At 34.7% G+C, this 23,738-nt stretch overlaps 1 protein-coding gene across 1 annotated transcript; it reads right to left on the minus strand.

The window, feature by feature from the left end:
* Positions 1-282: 282 nt before the first annotated feature.
* Positions 283-22,482, minus strand: LOC135156973 (cation channel sperm-associated auxiliary subunit delta-like). Its single transcript, XM_064111184.1, has 9 exons — positions 22,445-22,482; positions 21,088-21,169; positions 18,737-18,789; positions 16,511-16,567; positions 14,515-14,658; positions 13,058-13,157; positions 11,326-11,415; positions 5,464-5,615; positions 283-3,360 (listed from the first exon to the last, which is right to left on the minus strand). The coding sequence occupies exons 5-9, from the start codon at positions 14,634-14,636 to the stop codon at positions 3,159-3,161; spliced, it is 666 nt and encodes a 221-aa protein (XP_063967254.1). The 5' UTR covers positions 14,637-14,658; positions 16,511-16,567; positions 18,737-18,789; positions 21,088-21,169; positions 22,445-22,482; the 3' UTR covers positions 283-3,158.
* Positions 22,483-23,738: the final 1,256 nt, after the last annotated feature.

Raw genomic sequence — 23,738 nt, forward strand, 5'->3', positions numbered from 1 at the left:
AATGCCTTCAAATATCTTATTAAATGTTTAGTTGAGTATGTACCAGCTCGCAATTTAGATCAGCTGAAAAGGATCTTTTACATTGATTTTCAGACCAATTTTTATGAAGCGATCCTTCGGCATGCTGCTTCTTCACTTTGGATCACCACCCCACCATAATTGTAAAGAACTCTTTTTCACCCAAGTTTAAATCCACTTTGAAATCATACTTATTTAAATAGAATTTTGAATGAGTTTGTGCCGCTATTGCCAGCAATTTTCTCTCTTTTCCTTGTTCTTCATAGAGCGCATATGGATGCAATTGGCAGTATGTGCTGTATAAGCACGTTGGTATAATTTATGTATACAGGCGTATCCCGCCACAAGTCTGACGCCTTCTTCTGCAAACATAACATGAACATATTTGTATTCTTCGTGACCAACTGAATTTTGTATGAATTTATTGTTTACTTAAAATGTAGAAGTTTGTGAAATGAAAGACCATTTTTATTTGAATTGAATTATCATTTTTATTACTAAACAAATATCACTCCAAATAAAAATGGTACACTTAAAAATAATCATAACATTTACAAATTGTCAAGAGATGGATTGTTATCATAACCCTCAGCCCTCAACCCAACTCTCCACCACTTTTGTATTTACATCTTGGTTGTTAAACCTATAAGGACCGGGCTATTTGAGATGTATTGAGGACGGGGAGGGGCATGAATGCACCCCCCCCCCCTTCTGATCTCTTTAGTACATAAACTGCTAGCCAGTATTTAAAAAAATCTGATTTTTTTTTTTTAATATGCAAATTTATTCGTGAAAAACACCCAATTTCATTTCAAATTTTCTTCTTTTTCAGATGTCATCTTTGTAATTCAATTAAAAGACTTTCACAAAGAAAAATTGCAAAGCAATTTTGTTTCCTTAAGTATTTCTTTGTTTTTAGAATTTCTTATGTCTTTCTTTGTTTCATCTTTTGTTTTCCAGTGGTTTTGTGACATACCTATATGTCATAAAGTCGGTCTTAAAATTTGTGCCTTCAAAGAAAAAAGCCATAAAATTTTGCAGCACTATCTTTTGGCGTTTTAGAAATACATGTATCGCGCGAAGTGGGGAGGCCCAATGCTTTTAGGGTTAAATCAATATTATCAAATTTATTAATAAAATACATAATCCAAAATAGAAATAAAAAACAGGAATTTACTAAAAACAAATAGAAAACTGATCACACTTTGGAATTTCTATGGAATTCAAGGCAAGAACTGGACACAAATTTAATTAAACAGTCATACTTTAGGATAGATATTGGTGTATACAATACATCTAAATAATAAAGAAACTATTCATTATATAAAAAAAGGATACATAATATGCTTTTAAAAAGTAGAAATAGAAATGTACTTTTGAATATAAAAGAAAATGCATTTTATAAACAATCATCTTATAACCTCATAAAACTTTGAGGGATTTTACAGTATGTAAGCTTATGGTGGGCTACTGTGCATACATTGCATGCTGATGTAGAATCTTATAACTGCCAGACATTTAAATCTATTTTTTTTTTAAAAAGGTCTTCACTCGTGAACAGAGATAAGACACCATAAAAATGCTGTGAATTGTTGGTGTCTATCAACTTGGTCTACAGTGTACTAGTAGATGGTCTAAACCTCAGGCCTGCAAACATTTGATAATAAAAAAAGGAGTCCTAATCGTGCGGTGCCAATTTTTCTGCTCGATTTCAGGCGAGTCTGTCTCATTTTTTTTTATCAAGACATGTTTAGCATTCTTATATTTAAACATTGAGAAATTACAGGTGTTGAAAAACTATATTACTCATACACCCATACCCCATCACACATAATGGGCTGGTTTACTTATCTTAAATAAATGGAAAACAGAGAGCTCTTCTTTTTGGTTGATAACAAATCTTAAAAATGAGGTAACTCCTTGAAAAAAGTGAGTAGTTGGCAGGTTTGTATTTGACCTGCCAGCCCAAAACCATCAAATAATTATAAAATTAATTTTATTGAATTTGAATGAGCACATCCGAAGCTTTGAAATGATAAATACCTTGTCAAACTTGATCGATTAAGCTACGCAAATACTTGATTGAGTGGAGAAGATATTCAGTGAGAGCTCTAAAGAATAAGGAGAAAACAAAGTTTGACATATGGAGTTCACTCAAGCATAAGATGTGCACACTGTACAGATCTCATTGAGACTTTCAAGTAGGAATACTGGAAATGGCATCAGGCAAACTCTTGTATTTTGTTTTCTACTTAAACTCTACAACTTCAAGTTTTGAAAATAGGAAGAATAATCACTTTTGCAAATAAGCTAATTTTCTAAATTTGCTTTTCTGAATACCAAATTACTATCTTGGCATTTACCGAGAATCTTTTTCGGCAATTTATTGTTGGTTTTGGGGTAGCAGCCAAGTCACATATTGTAAAACATCATCATTGCTAAACGGGGGGGGGGGGCACTTACATTGACGAGTAGATACCATGCGCGACCCAAAAAACATGTAAAAAGGATGGCTTTTTCAAGATAGGGCATGTTACGTACGTAACGTAATAAAGGTGTCAAAAACACTAAAATAATGAAAAAAGGGGTATCTATTTTCACTAGCAAAGCGACGTGCTTAGGGTCAAATTTGTGACCAGGGTCCCGTAGCAGAAAGAGTTGCAATCAATCGCAACTCTAAAGATCAAGCGCAACTTGATTTTCAACCAATCAACAGCGCGCATTTGGGACTTGCGATTGATTTTTTGACTTGCGTTTATACGCAACTCTTTCTGCAACGGACCCCAGGGGGCCTTACAAAGAGTTGCGACCGATCCGGTTAATCGCAACTATGGAAAGCCAGCAACGTCAAAATCCAAAATGCATGTCTGTTCCAAATATTTTCTAGAAATGATGTATATTCATACATTCACTGTTTTCTTGATAATTCAGTATGCTTCTCTTTGTTTTCAAAGGACATTGAGCAAATTTCCTAATGACAAATAATGACATTACTGGAATTCCATATACTTGAGATGGATTGGATCAATTGCAACTATTTGTAAGACAGGGCCCAGATGGAAAAAAACAGCAGGTACATGTATAGACCAAGTGAATCACCACCATCATCATAAAAAATTGTGCTTTAATTAAAGTATCTGTTAATGAGGAAATTGAGGGATCTTCTGCGTTCGCTGTTCCTCTTCTGCTTCTCTCTGCTGCATGAGGTAATAGATGAAGATAAAGGCGACACCAGCTAAACCCAGAGCACAGGTAATAAGCATGACCTTGATAGCGGAGACTGCGGATGGGGGGAGGGCGCCGTATACCTCAACAGCAAACTGAGTTTGAAGGTTACAGTAACTGTTAGTGGTACAGATGGAGAGAAAAAAATGAGGTGTTTTGTAATTTTTTTAAATCATTATTTATAAAATGTACTTATAAAAGGGGGTCGCCATCTGACAAGCCGAGTCAAAGACTAACTAGTATAAAGCAGAGCTTGTAGGATAAAGGCTCTCTTTTATATATACTGTATATGAAAAAAGATTAAAGGCCACCGCACACCTTACGACTGTTCCCGATCCAATTTTGGAACAAATCGCATTTTGCTCATTTTCTGAAAATGTGAATGGAACATATCATTTTATGTAAGGTTAAAATTAATCAAAAGAATACTAATATAACCATTTTGAAAGATTGCAAGCCTTTATTTTTGAGTAAAGGCCAAATTAGTTTCAAATCGTAGCCAATCATACGACTGCTATGACGTCATTACGACTAGATATTAAATTTGTTTTTATTCTAAGAAGGATGATGAAATAGTCGTAGATTTGAACACGCATTCGTACGATGATTTAGAGCATTACACAATAAGATATTCCAAGTCTCAATATTGGCATCAAATTCTACTACATTTTATTCTGAAATCGGGTCGCAGACCAATCGTAAGGTGTGCGGTCCCTTAAGAGAAATTGGTGGGATAGAGGATGAGAGAGAGAGGTGGGGCTAGAGAAAAATATAAGATTATAAGATGTTAATGATTGAATTAATAACATAAGCTGTGAGTGGCAAATAAATTCATATTAACAACCATTATTAATAACATAAATATCATTACCAACACAAATACCATCATCACGACAAATACACATAGAGGAGGCACGATAGCCCAGTTGGTACAGCGAGGAATTTGGATTCCTGTGACCCGGGTTCGATTCCCATCTGGTGCGCTAGTGCACTTTGGAAAGGCACTAATCCTCTTTCAAAGGTCCCTTGGAGAGGACCCTAAGCCATCAGTCCTCTGGTTGCTTGCTTACACGCATTTATGCTTTCTTAGCAATCAGGTACAGAATCAACACTACAACACTACCACTACAACAACTACTAGAACTAAATTTATTATACTTAAACTACTGGAATAAATTCAAGCTGCAAAAGTATCAATCAGATTGGGAGGGGTAGGAACAGATGGTGAACTATTTCTTTCATCCCCACACCAACTTTAAAACATGTTGCATACCGGTATTTTCACCTATGACTACAATAACAACTACTACTATTAATACTTCTGCTACTTCATGTACTGCTATCATTTCAGCTACTACTACCTACTACTACATGTACTACTCCTACTACTACTACTACCATACAACTTCTACTACCATTACTACTTCTGTTATTAATAACTACCACTGCAACCACTACTACATGTACTTCTACTGTTACTACTGCTACTACTACTACTACTACTTCTACTACTACTACTACTACTACTCCTACTACTACTTCTCCTATAATTACTACTATTAACATCACTACTAAGTTTTATCATAATTCAAATATTTAAGATTTTGAGGTGAACTTTTGGGGGATCCAGTACAGTTACAATGAAGAAATACACAGCCTTTTCCTTATTTGGTCTGCATTCTACTTCTCATACTAATATTACTACTACTATAACTACTATTACTACTACTTTTACTACTACTACTACTACTACTACTACTACTACTATACTACTACTACTACTACTACTACTACGACTGCAACTAATTCTATGAATAAAATTACTACTACTTTTACTACTATTACTACTACTACTACTACTTCTACTACTATGTACTGCTACTACTACTACTACATGTAGTACAGGTGGGTGTTTCATAAAAGTTGTCAGCACTGACTACATTGTCAGTGCTGACTATTTTAGTGAAATCCCTGCTTTTGATTGGCTGAAAAGCACTGGCCTCTGACTGTTACTATGGTAACTGTCGGAGAAAGACAACTCGATAACTTTCATGAAACAGTCCTCTGTTGTTACTACAACTGCTGCTATTTTGACCAACGCCAAGACCACCACCATGGCCAACAGCTACTACTACTACTACTCAACTACTGTAGCACTACTACCACTACTATCCTTTTTTTATTATTACATGAAATTCAAGTAATTAAGATGAGGCAAACCTGTATTGTGGATCCAGTACAGTCACATTGAAGACATAGATGGCCTTCTTCTCTATCCATAGGACCATGTTCCGAGACCTGGAACTCAAGACTTGGTATGGAGACCGGTCTGTGATCTCGGTTCCGTTCCCTTCAAGACAGTCATGATAATTCTGATTCAGAAAGCAACAAAAAATGAGAATGTAACAGCTTAAGTCTGTTCAGATCCGTTTTTTGCAAAAAAAAGCTCATATAGATAGCCAGCTTCTTCCTAAGTCAAAGTTATGGGGACTACAGGAATACATTATTTATGAGGAAAATTTGACCTAGAAGAATGCACATTCTTTGCAGAAGCTGAGGCCCATTTCACTAAGGGGGGTTGTAATGAAATATTTGAAATCAATTGCATATTTCAGACGTGAATTTACAAGTGATAGATCAATCTTAACTAAGGCACTTCCTGATTCTACAAGCAAACCGTTAATCAATTACGAAATTTGCACAGAAATGCTTGAATTTCAACTTATTTTTTAAACCTAAAATTGATTTGCGATCAATTGCAAGTTTCTTGCAACTCTCCTTATGGTAGATTGTGATTGATCTTAACGTCTCTTCTTTTAAGGACATAAATTTGTATCAATCGCTATCTAATTTTGATTTGAATCAATCCTATTTCTTAGAATTACGGAAGGCTAACAGGAATAATACTAAAAATAATAACAACTAGATTTTAATTCGTCATGCGGACGAATTAGGTGGTCTGTCTTTATTCTCACCATCATGATCACTATCACCATGTTCATGCAGATCAATATGATCATCATGATGACAACTGAATGTTCATTATGGATAGAATACTTGTGAAAGAAGGGAGATGATAAAGCACTGTGAAAAAGGTCTCTTTAATATATGACAATACATGTGATATGAAAAAAAAAGTAATTATAATGTGTTTTATCTTGCTATATTTAAACTTTTATACATGTACCTTTTAATTGTCATAAAGGATCATGTACGAGGTGGTAAAAAGAAGAAAAAAAAAGAAAAAAATTTATCTTGTTTACCCCAAGACTCGAACCTGGGACCCCAAAGACGCAAGTCAAGTGCGTTATCCATTCAGCCACGATATTCCCCATAGAAATTACACATTCCCATAGAGATTACAAGTAAGCAAATTTGAGAATTACAAATCCAATTTTGCAAGCGAAAAACGGGCATGATTCCGGCATCTGATAAAAAAATGGAGGGAACATTTGTGATAGCTCAGGAGCTCAGCTACATCATACTCAAAGCTCAGCCAAAACCGACTATAAATTGTGGAGATATTGCTCACGAAATAGAGGAATGTAGAATCCAGTTTTGAGAAAAAGTCATCTCCCATAGAGATTACACGCAAAATGACATGCCTTTATAATTTGCCATTTTTCAGTTTTATCTTGCTATATTTTAACTGTTATACGTTTAAATTGTCATAAAGGATCATGTACGAGGTGGTAAAAAGAAAAAAAAAAATCTTGTTCACCCCAAGACTCAAACCTGGGACCCCAAAGACGCAAGTCAAGTGCGTTATCCATTCAGCCACGATATTCCCCATAGAGATTACACGTTCCCATAGAGATTACACGCAAGCAAATTTGAGAATTACAAATCCAATTTTGCAAGCAAAAAACGGGCATGATCCCGGCATCTGATCAAAAAATGGAGTATATACATTTAATAGCCAAGGAGCTCAGCTACATCATACTTAAAGCTCAGCCAAAACTGACGATAAATTGTGGAGATATTGCTCACGAAATAGAGGAATGTAGAATCCAGTTTTGAGAAAAAGTCATGTCCCATAGAGATTACACGCAAAATGAGGAAAAATGACATGCCTTTATTATTTGCAATTTTTCAGGATGATCCGTTTATCAAAATGAAAGATAAAGGCAATAATTTAGAAAGAGTAAGACCTAAGCTACAGCATATCCAAAATTGGGCGAAATTTTACCAATATTCAAGGAGTTAGAGCCAAATTTGCATAAATTTGATGACGTCATTTTTTGAAAAAATGAAATTTTCAGTTTAGGCGCGATTTTGATGACATCATGAGCAAATTGAGGGACAATGGTGACATGAAATCAAATCTACAACTCATAATCAATATATGGAAAAAAAATGGGGGGTCAACAGACTATTTAAAGAGCTCCAGTGAATTTTTAATAGGCATGTTTTTGCCCATATAGAGCCTATGGAAAGAGCTCGCGCGCACGCGTGCTGCAAACTTTAATGGGTGCTCTTTCCCTGATTAATGATCGTCGAGAGCTGATCGAGGTATCAATTTGATCAGAATTATATCAATAATAGATAAGCATAGAAAAAAGAGCAAATTTATGCTGCGTAACACTGTTGAAATGCTTAAAATGACCTGAAACGTACCCAAAAATTTTTATAGGCCATTTTGAGAATGTTTTTAGCTTTGACGTGCGCCTACGCGCGTCATGACCTTTACATGACCTTTGATGACATTGACAGACGACCTTTGACCTAAAGTTTATTTGATGTAAATATAATTGATTATTGATGATCCGTTATATGTTGATATGATCAAATTAAGAATTTTACCAAATGGCGCGTAGATGACGTCATCATGACCAGATGACCTTGAAAAGCTTAGTATGTCGTCTCTAAGATAGACTCTATATATGACAGAAAAATCAGCCAATTTGGAGAAAAGTTGGCAACAAACATAGGTGCTAAGAATAAATAAATAATAAAGAAAATTCTGACGAATCTTAAAGGTATAGTTTCCACTACAAAAGCTGAGAGCGTGAGAAAAGTGACTTTTGCCATGATATAGTAATTTATCCTATCCATCAAATTCCCGGTCGCGCCAGCACAGAGCTCTGTGTGTGGTACTCACCTGTGCGCGGGCGGGGTGCAGCCGGTATAGCATAACGGTCTGTGGCAGTGAGTGCATGCGACCGGGCTGTGCCCAGTGCGGCATATCAGCGCTGCATGCGCTGCAAAAAGTCGGGACTTACCAGCGCGGCAGTATTAGTTCTCATTTATGAATTCTCATGCTGAAGATACAATTCTAATCAAATGATGGCCATCTGTTTGGATGATCAAGTTTCGATCGCTTTATCATAATATTTAGCACCTTCAAACGGAATACTTCTCAAGAAGAAAAACAGGGTGAGTCAAGATCCAGCCAATAATCCTTCGCGCTACACCTTGAGTGAAACTGCAGCGGCACGGCGCAATCGCAGCAGCGCGCTAGCTAGCCAGACATGTACCTCTCATTAACTGGAGATGGGTAGACGCCACGTGCGGCCTACACACTGGCTAACATTAAACTTAGGAACTAGAGCCTAGGTCTAGCTAGTGACCATCTAACGTTGGTTAGACTTAATTTGAATTGGTTCAGATTATATATATTTATGTGGTGAACTTGATCCAGATCTACAGTTCTAATATATAGAAGGGATATAAAACAAACACACCATGCATTTCTTGGATCAAGCAAATGGGAAATGAAGAGAGATAAAATAGTAACTGTTTCCCTTAGGGCCACTTTCTATCAAATTTACTATACCCTCGGCGAAACTTGCCCCCAGGAAAAAGTTACTATTTTATATCTATTCATTACCAATAGTTTTTGCTAGATCCTCAAAAAAAAAAAACATTTGTATACTATACCCAACAGCATTATGATAATACTCATAAATAGGGAGAAAGATGGAGATGATAACCATATAATTATATTGCCTATAAAGATTCCCAAATGACAATTTAAGAAAAAAAAATTGAATATAAAATCTGAAGCGCAGCTTGAATGATTTGCATTCAAGGGGGCGCTTCTTAAAGCTGCGACTTTACTGTGACCATTTTTTGTGCTACATGTAAGTGAGATAGATGTACTTATATTTTTCCGTTTGAATATAAAGGTAGTGCATTTTCTAGGCTCTTAATCAGACTTAAAAGATATATATTTTTTTAAATCAATATGGCCGTTTCATTAAGAGTTGTTACTATGGTAACTTTGCTATTACGGCAACTACAATGGTTATGCAGCTAAGAAACCAATCACAATCAAGGGTTCCACAAGAGTTACAATAAATGGCAAAGTTATCATAGTTGTAAGACTTTATGAATCATGCCCAAAATGTCTACACAAATTGGATTTCAACTGGAGCTGATGGTATATTTAAAAAAAAAAGAGACTGAATATTGGATTTACCAAGAAAGATGTAACCAGTCATTCACATCTTACTGTCAGCTTTATGACATACAACCCTGGATATAGGAATATATTCAGAGTGCATATTCACAGGACTCAAGAGGGCGCTGTAGAACGGATTGTTACATGCTGTTCTTGCCACCATCCTCATTACAAATGACTGATTGAATCCGATGACCAGGGTAATAATATATCTGTAAAGCGCTTAGATACGTTGTTCCGATGTATAAAGCACTATAAAAAAGCGGATTATTATTATTATTATTATTATTATTATTATTATTACGAACATCATGAACACAGTTTGCATGCAGCTGTCAATCATCAGCCAGTCGCGTAGCACATGAACAGCACACATACGCTGCGCTGCATTGGCTACATTGGCCCAAACATCTGCTAATCTCATTTCACACAGCAGTAGGCGGCGGAGCCAACCTGCCAAGATCTTCAAACAACAGCCAAAGCATATGCACACTGAGGCACGAATTCAAAAAGGTGGTTTTGAAAACCCACTGTTGAATCCATGTTTATGCAGATTTCCTGTATAAATTACGCTTAATTTACCGCGTATCGGGCGCGTGTATAAACAATGTCCAATGCTGATGCGCGCTTTGGTCATAGTGCGACAAATGGACACCTGTTACCATGGTAAGATACGCTATTTTATTCATGAGTCCACTGTTTGAAGAGTGGACTCATTATTCAAAACAGTGGACTCATGAATAACATACATGGATAACCACGGCAACAGGCGTCGATTTGGCACACTGTAACAACAGCGCGCATTAGCATTGGACATTTTTTTAATATACGCAGTAAATAAGTGTAATTTATATAGAAAATCTGCATAAACCAGGGACTCAATCGTGGGTTTTCAAAACCACCTTTGTGAATTCAGGCGTGAGAGTTTGGGCATTCAGAACATAGCATCTGCATGAGCATCATACAAGCCTGATGTGAATGAGTAGCTAGTACAGACTGCAGCGCGTATGTATGTTCAAAAGTGCCTTCTTGAATCCTGTGAGCATGCACCTTTAAAGGGATGGTCCGGGCTGAAAATATTTTTATCTTAATACATAGAGCAGAATTCACTGAGCAAAATGCCAAAAATTTTATCAAAATCGGATAACAAATAATAAAGTTATTGAAGTTTAAAGTTTAGCAATATTTTGTGAAAACAGTCGTCATGAATATTCAATAGGTGGGCTGATGATGTCACATCCCCACTTCCCGTTTTCTTATGTTATTAGATAAAATCATAATTTTTTCATTATTTCATACTTGTGTGAATAATATGTCTCCCTTATAATGAAATAAGTTGCAGCAATAAATATCTAATGCACTAAATCAGTTGTCAATCCAATTTTTCTAGTTCTTGGAGGAAAAAAATTGAATAAACCTAATTTCATATAATAAAATACAAAAGAAAAAGTGGAGATGTGACATCATCAGCCCACCTAATGAATATTCATGACGACTGTTTTCACAAAATATTGCTAAACTTTAAAATGCAATAACTTTTTTATTTGTTATCCTATTTTGATGAAATTTTCGGCATTTTGCTCAGTGAATTGTAAACTATTCATTAAGCTATAAATACTTTCAGCCCGGACCATCCCTTTAAGGACATTTCTCTCCAGCTAAATAAAACAGGAACTCACATATCTAGTCCAAGCTGTGTTTGGATCCTTAGATGTATCCTGTAATCTCAACATATCCACCCAACTCTGAGGGGGCTGTCTACATCCAGCCTACCAAGTAAAGAATAAAAACTTGCAGATGGAATGGAAAGGGTATATATGAGTCACAGATGTTACATGGATAAAATTAGATATTTTGTGACCAGCCACCCTCCAAACCAACAATAAATTGCCCAAAATTAATTTTTGAGATTTTTATTGAGAGTATATACATTGTATGCACATCACAAGCATATATGAAATATCTATATATTTACATGTAGCTTATTGATCCAGAGTAACCCACACAAGTACTTGATTGAAGAAACTAAGTGAGAGCTTCAAAGTATAAGAGGAAAAAATAACGTTTGAAGTTTTGGGTTCGCTCAAGTATGAGATGTGCACACTGTGCAATCTGTGCACTGTGCAGTCTGCAAATACTTGTATCAAAGAAAGTCATGTATCTTAGTTTCTATTCAACTTTACAACTTAAAATTTTGACAGTATCAAGAAGAAGAAATATTCTTTCAGATAAGCTTTTTTTTTCATTTTGGCTTTTGAAAAACAAATCATTACTTACAGAGAACATTCCCTGGCAAAGATAGCATCAACAGTGAAGCATTCTATATTTCCTTAACTAATCCTCCTAATGAAAAAGTCTCCAAGTGTAAGGGACCAGGGGCGGTATTCTGAGGTCATTTTATCTTTATAATATTTTATTTTATCTCTTAACATAAAATTGGTATTCTGAGATGACATTTTATCTCTCAGATAAAATTTCAAATTTTATCTTGCGTATCTACAGATGATACGCAACAGAGCAGTGCCTGCGTAGACATACCCATCGCGTATCTGGCCATTGCAACGCGGATGATGTGCTTGCGCCCATATTACTTTGAAGCCAGATAAAATAAACTTAAAAGAGGGTAGGGGCTATTTTATCTCCGTGACGTTGATTTCATAATTATTTCTAGGTGAATTAACTCCAAATGTTGACATGAAAATGAAGAAAAATTATATACTTATTGAGATTAACACCTTAACGTTATTTCTGTACAATCAGGAAGTATTTCACAAGACTTTCCTTGACTAATATTGTCTTTGAAATGATGCTTGAAAAGATGCGATATAGACTTCAAAAAAACATTAGAGTATTGTCATTTTTAAAAAGAAATATCTGTAAAGACGCGCAAGTGTGTAGTGCAAGTGTATTTGAAGTCAATAAATTGATGCAATCTCACTCCTTTGCCAAACCTCCTGGCGGAATGGATTTCCATTGGTTGAGTGATATGAGAGATCTATAAAAGCGCGTTTCTAATTGGATATTGATTAAAAAAATAGGTGTGTCTAACAGAGATAAAATGAAGATAAATTTGTTCTCAGAATACCAATTCATCTCACTGATTTTAAGGGAGATAAAATGTTTATTTTATCTGAGATAAAAATGGATCTCAGAATACCACCCCAGCAATTTACAGAAACAGAAAATACATGCATTGCCATGGGGAACAATTCTTTCTCTATAGAATTAGGGTATCTGGAAATTGGACCAAAGACAGAGCCCTTGAGTATTAGACTAAGTAATTATTGGACCAAATGGCAATGAGATAAAATTGATAAGAAGTTGGTTTAGCCATGACAGTGTTAAACGATCTGAGAATTATACCATCTGCTAGTAGACCAAGTAAATATTAACTGTGTTTTCCATTGTTACCTGCTGAGCAGTCATGAGGTATTGAAAGTTGTGTACACCGTGTATCTCAATCATGGCATAGTCGGTGTCCATCTTTTCAATGAACTCATCACCCATATACCTACAGGTAATAAACAGACAAGAGAGGATAAATGGTGAGCAAAACTTAAAATTGAATTAATATTCTTTTTTTTTCAAAAATAATGTTTTTCTACATTAAGGGTGTAAAATACAGTGATTCCATTAAACATCATATCTAATGTGAATGTATAGTTGTATAATTACTAAGTAATAAAAACAAGCATTGGGTGTCTTATAACATATCCTGGTCTCAAGATATGTTTTGTGTCTTGTTTGAAATAGTCTACACTTAAGTCTCTGTCTCAAAAAGGAGATATCTTGTGTCTGCAAGACCAGACCCCCACAACACAAAGATTAGTGATTAACCATACAATTGACATTCATGATTGATTGTACATTGTAGTCAATTCAATCCTAAACATGTGTTGTACAATGATTGCAAGGCTTTGTATTATGGGCCCCAGGATAGCTGCAAGTACAGTTTGCCTTTCATGTCTCATATTGATGTCATTTCTTTTACTTGGTTCAGTTTGAATAATAATAGAGACATAGGCACACCTGGGATATCATGTTTCTTGGACTTACAAATAAAAATTGTGGTTTGTATTCCTCACTATAGTATTATTGGAGAGAAAAAGAAGGGAAAAACTTGAGTAAAGAAAAGAAAAGAAGAGAAATGAAGAGAAGAGAAGAGAAGAGAAGAGAAGAGAAGAGAAGAGAAGAGAAGAGAAGAGAAGAGAAGAGAAGAGAAGAGAAGAGAAGAGAAGAGAAGAGAAGAGAAGAGAAGAGAAGAGAAGAGAAGAGAAGAGAAGAGAAGAAAAAAAAGAAAAGTGAGAAAAGACAAAGGAAGAGGAGAGAAGGAAAAAGAAAATGAAGAAGAGATTAAAAGTAGGTCTGGAACTAATACCCTATTTGGCATACGAGGTTCAGGTTCAAACAATCATGATTCCTGGATTATCGGAAATCACAAAATAATTTGACCTACTTACAATATTTTAATCATTTCAATCATTCATATTTTACATATTACTGTATTTTCTCCCACTTTAATTTACTAAGAAAAGGGTAAATCTTTTAAGTTTTTGATTGAATTCTTTTGACCCACCACATTTTTATAATGCATTTTGTATTCTCTATGTTTATCCTTTTTTATCCTTTGTATATACATTATATTTGCTATGATTTGATATGTGCTTATATCATGAACTGTTTGTATATTTTTTTTATAAAAATGTGGAAATAAACTTTGAACTTTAAACAGGGAGAGAAAAGTGAGGAGGAGAGAAGATAAGAGAGGTTAGAAGAGAAGAAAAGAAAAGGGAAGAGAAGGAAAGAAGAGTGAGGACAATTCTAAGGTACATGTACGACATTAATGCTATTGAATGTCTAAAACTTACAAATCAAACTGTGGTTTATATCCATCACTATAGTATGATCTATCTGGGCATCCATGTCTCCCGTAGTCATACTGGATGCTGAGGATTCCTTGGTCGTCAGCGATGCCTTCCGTACCCTCCATAAAACTAGGATCATATTCATCTCTAAGAAAAATGCAACCATGAAAAATACTTGATCTGCCTTTATAAAACATTATAACTTACACATGGTATCAGCCGTTTTGGTAAATTGCCAATTCGTCTACTGCCAAACTCATCCACTCACCACATGGTCTACCTTCATTTAGTCTAATGCCATTCCGTCGATCAACATTTTGTCAAACAACAATTTTGTCCAATAAACATTTGGTCCAATCATAACTTTGTCTAATCACCAGATCGTTTGAGCATTTTGTCTCATAACCAGTTGGTCTAATATCCATTTTTCCCCCATCCATTTTGCCCAATTGACACTTAGTCTAATTGGACCAAATGGTACTTGTACATGGACCAAATAGCTATTGGACCAACTGGTTATAAGACAAAACGGTAAGTGGACAAAATGGCAATTAGACCATGTGTATATTGGACAAACTGATGGTAGACCAAATGATAGTAGACCAGTTGGCAATTGGACGAATTGGCATTAGACCAAATAAAAATATACTGCTGTTTTCAGAGTGATGGTATCAACCTGAAATCATTTGAGTCGCTTCAATGTTTAATTGATTGCTTGTTACCAGATACCACGGGGCGATTTCATGAAGCTGCTCATAAGATAAGAATGACTTAGCGAATGACTGGTGAACTTTTTTTGTGCTAAATATATGTCCCTATATGTAAATGACTTAGTACCCAAGTTTAAGAACATGTTCCAGTGGTGTATTAAAAGTAAAAGAAAGTAATTGCTGCAAAAAAAATATTTCATGAGAAAGTCTTTTAAAGGACATTCCAGTTATGTTTGTGGGCATCATGATCTGCGCATATTTTACACTCTGCGCGCTGACGTCACAATGGACGAACAGGTGATTAATAAGCTGTAAGTACAAGCTGATTTTTCTCCTTATCTGCACTCTAACTGCAGATCTGATGTGTTATTTCAAGAAGCTAATCAAGTGGAATTATTCCATGGACTATTTTTTTAGATACCTCTACAATTTCAAAATAAAAATACTCTGCAGTGCTGCAAAGTATGACGAATATGACCCCGAGTTTGAATAAATGGTAGAGTGGTTTTGAATTTTTCTTCACATAGATACAAAGCATTCTGTGCGTGTTTTTTTTGTGTGTTTTAAAAGCCCTTTGCTCTAATGAAAGCATTGATAGTTTGAAAACAAGCACATGAACCCTATTTTGTAATGTTTACTCCTCTTACCTATACCTTCATCTATAACTTTTCAAAGTTTGGTGAAAGTGACATGGGTTTTGAATAAAGTGCATCATTTACTGTACTTCTCATGTTTGTTATCGAAATTTCAAATTTTTTGAGATTGGGTTTTTGTTATCTTTCACACCATTTTTATGAACTGACAGTGCTGTTAAAGAGCAAACAAACAGCAATATAAAGACATTCTCCTTTTTAAGGATACAATTATTAAAAACATTGCGAGATTTGATAAAATGTTAAAAGATTTTGACACAGTAATAGAGGTTTTAACGCATTGTAGTGATCTCATAACGTCTAAAAATACCAAATTCTTTTGAATGCGCATTTCTTGAAAACATCCATTTGGGTGAACTTTGAAGGTCTTTAGCAAAAAATCAAGCACATGGACCCATGTTAATTTTTGTACATTTGAAAATGACATAGATTTCACTTTAACAATGGAACGTCCTTAAATCAATGTTAATTGTTACCATATTATCATATATCTAGATCTGGTGATGATAAAATAATTTCAAAAAATAGAATAAAGTTAAATGAATAGTCAAATTGATATACACTATTAAAGAAGCATACTTAGAGATAGATTTAATGTGATTTTATTATCTATTATTGTAAAAATATTAAACTCACCTTTCAAAAGTGTAAACATAGTTCTTTAAATATTCACATGAATCTCGTTTGATCTGTCTGGAAAAGCACAGAAAAGAATCAAGTCAATTTTCACTCATATTCAAACTTAGAATCCAAATATTAACAAGTGGAACGCCTCTGGCAGTCTCGCCTGCATTACGCAATTTAATATAGCAGCAGTGCTAACTTTGAAAACTACTATAAAATAATCATTCACAAAAACATCATTCATATAATGACATAATACCACGTTCATTGACCATAAATGACATTTGAACGGAGACTTAAGACTGTCAACTACACCCATGTCCACATTTCATTCACTCTATCCATAAACTTTCAAAGTTATGATGGCACTTCAACAATTACCCCAACATGGCCTAAGTTTATTGACCTTAACTGACCTTTGACTTGGTTTTGTGACCTGAAACTCACAGGGGATGTTCAGTGATGCTTGATTACTCTTATATCCCAAGTTTTATGAACTAGATCCATAAACTTTCAGAGTTAGGATGGTAATTCAACAAATACCCCCAACACGGCCAAAGTTCATTGACCTTTAATGACCTTTGACCATGGTCATGTGACCTGAAACTCGTACAGGATGTTCAGTGATACTTGATTACTCTTATGTCCAAGTTTTATGAACTAGATCCATAAACTTTCAGAGTTAGGATGGTAATTTAACATATACCCCCAACACGGCCAAAGTTCATTGACCTTAAATGACCATTGACCATGGTCATGTGACCTGAAACTCGCACAGGATATTCAGTGGTACTTGATTAACCTACATGTAATGTCAAAGTTTCATGAACTAAATCCATAAATTTTCAAAGTTATGATGGTAATTCAACAAATACCCCCAACTTGGCCAAAGTTCATTGACCCTAAATGACCTTTGACCTTGGTGATGTGACCTGAAACTCAGGCAGGATGTTCACTAATACTCGATTTACCTTATGTCCAAGTTTCATGGACTAGATTCATAAATTTTCTAAGTTATGATGTCATTTCAAAAACTTAACCTTTGGTTAAGATTTTGAAAATAATTCTCCCAACATGGTCTAAGTTCATTGACCCTAAATGACCTTTGACCTTGGTCATGTGACCTGAAACTCAGGCAGGATGTTTAGTAATACTTGATTAACCTTATGTCTAAGTTTCATGAACTAGGTCCATATAATTTCTAAGTTATGATGTCATTTCAAAAACTTAACCTTAGGTTAAGATTTGATGTTGACGCCGCCGCCGTCGCCGTCGGAAAAGCGGCGCCTATAGTCTCGCTCTGCTATGCAGGCGAGACAAAAATAAAAGGGCGGACTCTATACTAACTTTTTAAAATATATCTAGCTTTTTATCATTTGAAAGAACACACTTGAGGTCATTAGATAAAATTATAGTTGTCCATATGATTATTATATGAAATTATCCATAGTTTCTACAACAGTCTGATACACACTACAAGTAGAAGGTCATATATCATTGAAATAAACAACACCTGTAGAACACTACTAGGCTATGCAATGAAAATATTCATTGTTTGGTAATTTTTGTGATAAATTTAATATGTGAAGTATTACAACGTTTATACTGTATATATATATATATATAAGTTGGTCAATGCCAACAAATTTTCAAGTAATACCTTTAATATCGAATTGGTTTGGTCACATCACTGTTTATTAAATCCAAAATATGATATGGATGTTGCACTATTAATTTCTTCTTACCAACTAGAATTGTACAATGCATACTTTATAGCTTGTTGTACGCGAGTAAATGGGAGGCTGAATGTCAAACATTGGTACTGTTGCACAAGTACCGTCAAAAATGTACCGTCAAAAATGTACCAATGCACGGTCAGGAAAAGGTGTCGTTACTATGAAAATTATGATTCAATGCATTGTGCTTAGTAAATACAGGTGCAATACACGTAGGGCTTACTGGCTGAATGCGCGTTGCTGCTACAGGTCAGATGCACGTTTGAGGAATTTTGCTTTTCGCTTTCAATCGTTCTTTCTTATTTCCATAGATTAACAAAAGGAAGACTTTGATTATTGTTCCTAATTTTGCTAACACCCAAGGCGTTGTACAACACAAATAGGGCATCCTTTTTTCACCTTATGCGCAACCTCACACCACCTGACTCATCACTCATGCCTATTTGCCATTAGTATACAGTAGCATTTATGAGATATTACAGTATCAATAAAGTGAACATACTTTCTTATTTTTATTGTTTTCTCTGGTGAACACCCTGCAGATACATACGCATGCTGAAATAAAAAAAAATAAAAAAATAAGTTTGTTATATTTTAGTTATTCATCCTTTATTCGGCACTTCAAAAATCAATTAATACAATATCAATAGCATTGCATAGAATTACATAGAAAATCATTGATAGAAATGCAATATTTGGTAGCAGTTTGCCCAGTGCATCAGTTAGCGGCCAGGGAAGAAGAAAGCAAACTTAATCATTGTGACCTGATGGTCCCTCTGCCAAAACCAACCAATATGCAATGGGAACACTGGTAAAAATATAGCATGCAAACAAATAAAAGGACAATCTTAAATAAGAACAAGGCATAAGAGATGTTGTGCCTCGCCCACTTGTGAAAGTAACCAGAAATATTGTGATTTGCGAGGGCTCGCAACAGAATTGTATAAAAAGTTCATTGTAAATCACTGGGATGGAATAACATTTGTCATAAGAGTCTTGCACATAAAAATTAATTTTGACCTCAAATTGACCTTTGACCTTTAATACCATGTGCAATACGACTGCACCATAACATGAAGGTCTCCTACTTACATCTACAACCTAAGTTTGGGTGAAAAGAGACTTGCGGTTGCAGAGTTGGGTGTCATAAGAGAGCCTTGCAAGTAAACTTTCACATTGACCTGAATATGACCTTTGAACTTACTATGTGACCTTTGACTGGTACACAACATGCAGGTCTCCTAGGTACATCTGCAACCCAGGTTTGGGTGAAAAGTGACTTACAGTTGTGGATTTATGTGTCATTAGAGGGTCTTGCACGTAAACTTTAACCCTAACTAGGCCGGGCTTTTTTGGCTGTTCTGTGGCTGGGGGGGAGGGGGGGGTGGTTCAACCCCCCTGAGATCTCGGCCGCCGATAACGCGAGCGCTGCAAAAATTTGCACGCTGGTAGTGTGCGATGTAATCTACAAGGCTGTATGGTAAAATTTTTCAAAATAATGAGATTTTATTTTATATGAATTAATTATGCTAGTTTATGCATAAATCATACTTATTGCTCTAATTCACTCAATAAAGCTCCTACAATGCTAATTTTTGGTAAAAATATTCTTTGTAGCATTCTTAACAATTGCAACTGAAAAAAACTTCGGTTTAGATATCAATTTCTTATGTATTTTATTGTTTTATGAATTTCTTATGTATTTCTGTTTTTCAACCTTTTGTTTTTCTTTGTTTTTTTTCACCAGATTTATTGCACAACCTTTTTGAAGCATCATTATGCTAAAATCAATTGATTTCAGCTGTTTAAAGTAAAAATAATCATATCTTTATGAATAAGATGAGAAAACTCAATTTGCATTGACTTTGTACACAAATTCACATTTTGGAACAATTTTTGGTCTGACATGCACTTACAAAATGTTGCATAATTTCGGAACCGCGTACTCGGGCGTCAAAAATTTGGTCTCAAAAGATGCGCGAGACTTAAAGTATAAACTCTGCGAGTGGCGCGGTCAAAAAATTTTGCGCGGCGGAATGATTGCACAAAATGTTGAGGGGGGGTTGATTCACCCCCCCCCCCCGGCCTGTTTAGGGTTAAAGCTGACCTGAAAATTACCTTTGACCTTACCATGTAATTTCTAACTGCAGCATAACATGCAAGTCACCTAAGTAATCTACTATACAAGTTTGGTTGAAAACGGTTGCGGAGTAAATGTGTCATGTTTGTGACGGACGACATTTGGATCCCTCGGTCTTGCCTTCAGCTTTGGTGGGCGAGACAAAAATTATAAATAATACGTCAGACACCAACACATTTTGCTTTGAAAAGTTATTACAATAGCTCTTTAAACGTAGATTGTGAAGAGGTATTTAATAGGGAAATTTCCACAAAACAGCTTTCAAAAATATAAACAATTTTTAATTTTTAATACACACGTAAAAATAATTTCAAAAACAAAATTGCAACATGCATTGCCAGGTAAATTGTGAAAGTGTCCGAGCAAAACAAATATAATCAAATCAGGCATGATTATGTACATGTACTTTGTAATCCATATTTTCTAGTCTTTCTGATATGGATTCCACACCTAAACTAATCAAATTAAATGTACATATATATATATAATTCTGAAGATGTTCGTCATCGCGGAGAATATAACAGATCAATCAAACTCTGTTATATATATATATATATATACATGTATATAAAGAAATGATACACAAATATTATCTTGTTACATGGACAAATAGTGGACAAATACGCATGGAAAAATATTCACAGAAAATTGGGGGAATATAGAAAGAATAGCAATATATTCTGAAAATACAAGAAATGTGAAATTTGACTTACAATGCTAGGGTTAGGGAGACAGGTGAGACTCGGCTCTGCTGTAGTAAATGTCACTGTAGTTAACCCCTCACTATACTCTCCACTACAGGAATAAATTAATATACCATGTGAGTCAGAAAATCTTAACACCTTACACATCAACAATTTACATGTAAGGACAAAATATGCCATAAACACATAATGATTATGCCTTAATAAGTATTTTCTTTAACAAAACATGTATTCTCCGCTACAGGATAAATCAAACATACTGTGTGAGTCAGAAAAAAATTCTCACCTCATAAATCAACAATTGAAGGAAAAAAATATGTCAAGGAAGCACAACTATTATGCCTTAAAGAGTATTTTCTTCCGAATACTATACTCTTCATCACAGGGTAAAATACATATACTGTGTGAGTCAGAAAACCTGTAAACCTTACAAATACATAATTTAAGGGAAAAATATGTAATGTACACAATTACTATGGCTTAGAGAGTATTTTCTTCCTAAGCTTTTTTGGTTCCATATTCATGCAGTATAGGTTTATGCTTGGATGATCAGTAGGTATTCTTTGCTGCGATGTAAATTTTGATATGCTTGAAACTAAGGCATAACTGCAATCAACCAGTTGTCAATTCAGTCTAATTACACCAGGCTATTTTGGTTGGTTATAAAATAGGGAAGGGGCCTGCCAGGCCCTCCTTACGATCTCAGCCGTTGTCCACGGCATAATGTACAAAATTGCTAGTACGTTTCTTTTTTTTTTTATTATATGATTCCATTACATGTATGCCGATTTAAGCATAATTTATGCATAAACTAAGAATTCTGCTATAAAAAAGTAAAGGACATAATTTTGTGACCATGCAGACACTCTTTGTTGCCTAATTTGTAAATCTAATATGAAAATTTATTTCTTCTGTGTTTTTGTTTTTTTTTCTTATTTATTTTTTAGTTTCTAAAATTTTCATTTTATTGTTTTTTTTCGATGGAAATTTTCGCTAACTTTATTCTGATCATAAACAAAACAAAATTAGTTGATTTAAGTGATTAGCAGTAAAGATGATACATTTACAATTTTGGCAAGAAACAGAACTAGCAGTTTGAGCAATTCTAGGTCTGACATGCATTCACAAAACGTTAAGTAACTTTGGAACCGCAAATCGCAAATTTGAAATTTGGTCTCAAAATTTGCACTAAACCTAATAAAAAGGTCAAGAGACAGCACAGCAAAATCTTTTTGAGAATCAGGGTAAAGACGTAATCCTACAAGAGTTGAAGAGAAAACAAATTGCGAGACACCATCTACATGTACCCACCCCCCCCCCCTCCCACTTGGAATGAAATAACATATATTTTCTTAACATAACTTACTGCTCCGTGTCCTCCCGATTTCCTGTCAAAGTAAGACTGGCCTCCTACAAAAACAAAATTAAAAAATCCCCAAATTCAATGGACAATAAATCATGAACTCATTCTCGCCAAATTTATGCACTATGAGGCATTTTTTGTTCAAGCTTCAGAGGTCTATGATTAACTGGTCATGACCTTTACATGTAGTTCAGTTTACACAACATTGTAGCTTTTGATAATTTAAATAACTTCATGTACCTATTGTTATCACTTTCTATTTATTTATTGTATAATTTGATTTTCAAATACTTTATTTCATGAATGATTTGTAAACAAACTTAAGCAGCCAAATGACAAATAAGAAGTTTGACACTTTGGCCCGTATTCTGAAGTCGGGTTTAACTTAAACTCAGGTTTAAAGTTGTGGTTTAAGTATGGAGAACCAATTGCTACATAAATCACTAACAGTAGAGATAACATACTTCAGCTAATTTGGCTCTCAAATCATTCATAATTGTCTGGGAAGTATAAAAAGATTATCGTCTTCACCATCGATGAATCAGGAAAGAGCACAGTAAACATAAGAAACACACAACTTGATAAAAATTTTGATACTTTTGGCTTCCCATACTTAAACTACAACTTTTAACCTGAGTTTAAGTTAGACCCGACTTCAGAATACGGGCCTTTAAATTCATCATCCGAAAAAAAATCAAGCAAGTAAGCAGTTTTGTGACTTTACTTTCCCATAAATGTATCAAAAAAACGTACAAAAATGCATTGTTCAGGGTGTTAAAATATATGAAGGAATGTGATGTCTAATGAAATAAGCCTATACAAATGTGATCTTTAGTAGATATTAAGTAAGTTGTGATCTTTACTAGATGTTAAGAAAGTTTGTAGTAAACGTGATTTTTGGTAGATGTAAAGTAAGTTTGTAGTAAATATGATCTTTACATGTAGTATATGTTTAGGTTTGTAGTAAATGTGACCTATGGTAGATGTTAGGTAAGTTTGTAGTAAATATGATCTTTAGTGTATATGTTAAGAAATTTTGTGGTAAATGTGATCTATGGTAGATGTTAAGTAATTTTGTAGTAAATGTGATCTATGGTAGATGTTAAGTAATTTTGTAGTACATGTGATCTAAAGTAGATGTTAAGTAATTTTGTAGTAAATGTGATTTTTGGTAGATGTTAAGAAAGTTTGTAGTAAATGTGATCTTTAGTATATGTTCAGTTTGTAGTACATGTGATCTATGGTAGATGTTAAGTAAGTCTGTAGTAAATGTTTGTAGTAAATGTGATCTTTAGTA

The sequence above is a fragment of the Lytechinus pictus genome, chromosome 16, assembly GCF_037042905.1.
Source record: "Lytechinus pictus isolate F3 Inbred chromosome 16, Lp3.0, whole genome shotgun sequence".
In the NCBI taxonomy this organism is placed as follows: domain Eukaryota; kingdom Metazoa; phylum Echinodermata; class Echinoidea; order Temnopleuroida; family Toxopneustidae; genus Lytechinus; species Lytechinus pictus.